This window comes from Meleagris gallopavo, unplaced genomic scaffold (genome assembly GCF_000146605.3).
Source record: "Meleagris gallopavo isolate NT-WF06-2002-E0010 breed Aviagen turkey brand Nicholas breeding stock unplaced genomic scaffold, Turkey_5.1 ChrUn_random_7180001881182, whole genome shotgun sequence".
Taxonomy (NCBI): domain Eukaryota; kingdom Metazoa; phylum Chordata; class Aves; order Galliformes; family Phasianidae; genus Meleagris; species Meleagris gallopavo.
In genome coordinates, this window is record NW_011145365.1 from 1 (window position 1) to 3,584 (window position 3,584).

The 3,584-nt window shown below is 58.6% G+C and overlaps 1 protein-coding gene across 1 annotated transcript; it reads right to left on the bottom strand.

Moving 5' to 3' along the window:
- Nucleotides 1-16: 16 nt before the first annotated feature.
- Nucleotides 17-3,522, bottom strand: LOC104916293 (adenylate cyclase type 10-like). The gene is made up of 7 exons (XM_010727339.3): nt 2,564-3,522; nt 2,216-2,309; nt 1,971-2,059; nt 1,474-1,665; nt 1,147-1,268; nt 473-549; nt 17-213 (listed from the first exon to the last, which is right to left on the bottom strand). Exons 2-7 carry the CDS (start codon nt 2,298-2,300, stop codon nt 23-25), a joined length of 756 nt encoding a protein of 251 aa, XP_010725641.2. The 5' UTR covers nt 2,301-2,309; nt 2,564-3,522; the 3' UTR covers nt 17-22.
- Between the last annotated feature and the right edge of the window lie 62 nt (nt 3,523-3,584).

The window sequence follows — 3,584 nt, forward strand, 5'->3', positions numbered from 1 at the left end:
ACTTGCACAGCTCAGAGAACACTTACTGCTTGGTGATCCCCATGTATTGATAGATGGTGACGGGATTGGTAACACCTTTCATGTCTCTCTGTGGCAACTCTTTGAAGCAGTAGCTGGGCAGGCGAGAGGCTGCATACGTCTCTGCATCACAGGACACCATCCCTGGGTAGGCCATCATCATGCGGGCGGCCAAATTCACCTTAAAGCCAAGGACTGCCACAGAGAAAGAGCATACGTCAGCGCAGTTGGGAAACCTTCAAGGCCAAGGGCAACCTCCCCTCCCGGGCACAAGCCAACCCAACTGCAGGCTAAGAGGACCCAAAGGGAACCACGTGTCTCTGAGCCCATCCTCCTGCCCCAAGGCCCCAACGGGCTGCAGTGTGCCCTTGCCTCAGCCCATCCGCCTTGTCCAGACCGACGGGCTGAAGCAGACCCATGCCAGCCTCACATTCCTAAGACAAAGGAGCCCTACCTGTGTGTTCAAACCTCTCGGGATGGCCAGTGAGGCCGCAGAACACCGTCCCGCTGCTGACCCCGACAGAAACTTGCCTGGCACACAGAGAGAGTGACGTGCATTCAGCAGCAGCCCTGCTGCAGTCCCGCTCGCCCTGTTCCATCCCTTCCCACCTCTCCCCTCCTCGGCACTGGGACCACACGCACCAGCATGGGACTTGGGGACTTAGAGAGCTTGGGGTGCAACACGCCCCGGTGGCAAGGGATGTAGGTAGCGCACACGCAAGACCATCTGGACCCTTCCCCCGAGGCCCGATGGCTGCAACCTGCACCAGGCCACAGGCTTTTCTCCTCAGCAAGGAGGCAAGCAGGTGCTGCCTGCACACCACCCACAACGGCAGTGACTGGAGGTCGAGGGACCGGACTCGGGCTTTGTTCCTGGCCCCATTGCCCGGAGGAGCCTGCCTCTGGCACTGATGAGCTCTGTGCCCTGGTGAGGGCTCGCTCCTGCACGGTGACTGGCAGGCAGCACTTGGGGGCTGTGCCTGGCTGCCGTGGGCTAACCTGCCACCTCTGAGATGCTGCCTCCTTCCCGCCAGGGGCGAAGCAGGACAAGCCAGGGGGAACATCTCTTGCTCATCAGTCCTCTCGTGCCATCCCAGGCAGCACACACACCCCCTAACATGCACTCACTGGAGTTTTCCCAGCTCCGTGGAGGCCATGCAGAGGATCTGCATAGCACATTCCAAGGCGTGGGTGCTCTCACAGGCCAGCTTTTCTCCCGGAAATCCAAACACGCAGAGGAAGGTGCAACCCTGCAAGGAAGAGGTGCAGTACGCCTTGTTTTACAATACTGATGGCCAGCAGCTGATGCATTCTGCTACAGGCACCGGGGAGACCAGCGGAGCTTCAGGTCAACCCACAGCCTCAGATCCCAGCAGCAGGCAGAGCTGCTTCCCATTGCCTTGCTGCCAAACAGACAGAGGCATCCCGGGCGTGGGATGGCTGTCACACACTCACCTTGTCAAACAGAAGACTTTTGTTGATTTCACCCTTGTGAGGGCTGATGATTTCTGAAATCATACTGCTGCTATTGCTGAGGCTGCTGCTGAGCTCCACTGTGCTGATCTTGTCAGCAAACTGCAGCTGGACAAAGAGGCAGGTGACCGGCCGTAGCTCCGAGCACAGCTCCAGTGGCACGTTCTGATAAAGCTGCAAGAGAAGAGCACAACAGCTTTGCCAGCCTGCTCTCCCGGGGGCTTCTCTGGGCCCACAGCAGACACCGAGGGACAGCAGGCGTGCTGGTAATAGCATGTGCTAGTGGAGGATGGCGAAGTCCTCCCAGGTACCGAGTCCTGGCACAAAGCTACTCTGGCAACACTCTGTCCTGTGACACGTGCGGGCATGAGGGAGCTCTTTGCCATCCTCTAGGCACCTGAGCGGGATCTTGTCCCGAGAGCTCCACACCGTCTCCTGCTGCCCTCCCTACACGCAGCCGCCAGCAGTAGTGGCCATACCTTCTGGAGAACAGCTGTCGATATGTGCTTCTCCAGCCTCGCTCCCACTTCAGGACCAGCAGAGCTCCTAAGAACCGGCCTTTGGAGGGCTAAGGAAAGGAAACGCAGGCCGTCACTGGCAGGGCAGGACTACAGGGCTTGGGAAGCTGGACATGGCAAGGGAAAGATTCTCCTGCGCTTGCTCCCGCTCCTGTCTGAAGCAGGCAGGACCCACTTTCCAGCCAGTCACAGGACAAGGAACTCACCCATCCCTTCCAAATGCCAATCCCCTCTGTACATGTTCAGCTGGTCTACAGCATCTCGGTATTCCTGGCGAGTTAAGTGCCTCATTTCCACAACCTGAAGACACACAGGAGGAAAGGAATGCCACTGGCCTCCCCAGAAGCCCCAGGGCACACGGCCTGCCCCTCCACTCTCTCTTCCCAGACAAGGGCAAGCCCACCTCCCTGGACTTTCAGCTGAGGTGCAACGCCAACAGCTTTGGCTCTCTGCCTACGCTTATGGTTAGGGCTGTGGCCACGTTCAGCCTCTCAGCTGCCTCCCCACCCAGGTGCGGGTCTTCCAAAGGGCTTGAGGCCACACCATTCACCCACCTTCACGGCCCTTCTGCCAGCAATATACTCGGCCCTGATTCGTTGCTGCTCACACAGCTCCCAGCAGGTCTGTGACAGCACAATTTCATAGGCAGCCGAAAGGCTTTGGGCCTCGATAACTTCGTCCAGGGCCTGGCTGCAGATGAAGTACTGATGATCCCCGCCTCTGACGGATATGAAGGAGAGAATCCCAGCGGAGATCCCTGGAGAGAGAAAGACCAGTGGCGTTAATACAGGGAACCTTTGGAACTTGGTGGCCCCCAGCTGCACAGAAGCTCAGCTGACGCCCAGCCTGGAAACAGGCACCAGGGAGGGGAAGGGTCTCATGTGTCCTTCTTGGGGCCATACCCACACAGGTCCCAGAAACGGGTGTCTACAAAGGGGCAAACAAAGTCAACACTGACAGTTTGACAGTTTGTGGCCTACAGCGCAAGCCCAGCAGAGCAGCAGCTTTGAGCAGCGTCTGCTCTGTTTACATGAAGGCAGGTTGCAAGTGCCTGCCTGAGCAAGACAAGAGCCTTTCAGAGAGCTGGGGAAGGGAGACCTTGAGGGGAAGAGAAGGGAAGAAAAGCAAACAGGGAGACCCAGAGAGAGGAGGATAGAAGAGGTCCTGTGGGAGTCCCAGTGAAGTCCCTGCCCGCAGTCTGCTGCCCAGACATGCTGTCTGTGGTGCAAGGAGAGCCTGCAAAAGCCCGGCTCAAAGCTGTTAGGCAAAGCAGTTCCCCTTTGTTCGCCATGAAAAGCAGCAACACTTGGCTGTTCAGCTCCTGGAACTTGAGGGAGCGTTCCAGAGGTGACACATCCCTTATCCAAGGGGCAGGCAGGACAGAAGGGCCTGTCTGGGGTCTGGGTGTGGGATCTACCTCCCAATGGGGTCAGATGTTGGGGGCTGTGCTCTGGGACCCTCACTGGGAACGAGGGGCCTGTGCTACAGCTGATGCAAGGCAGGCAGGGAAGGAGTCCTGGCCTCCGCTGCCCTCGCTGCCTCCTGCTTGCCCTGCAAATGCTGGCAGGGGAGGCT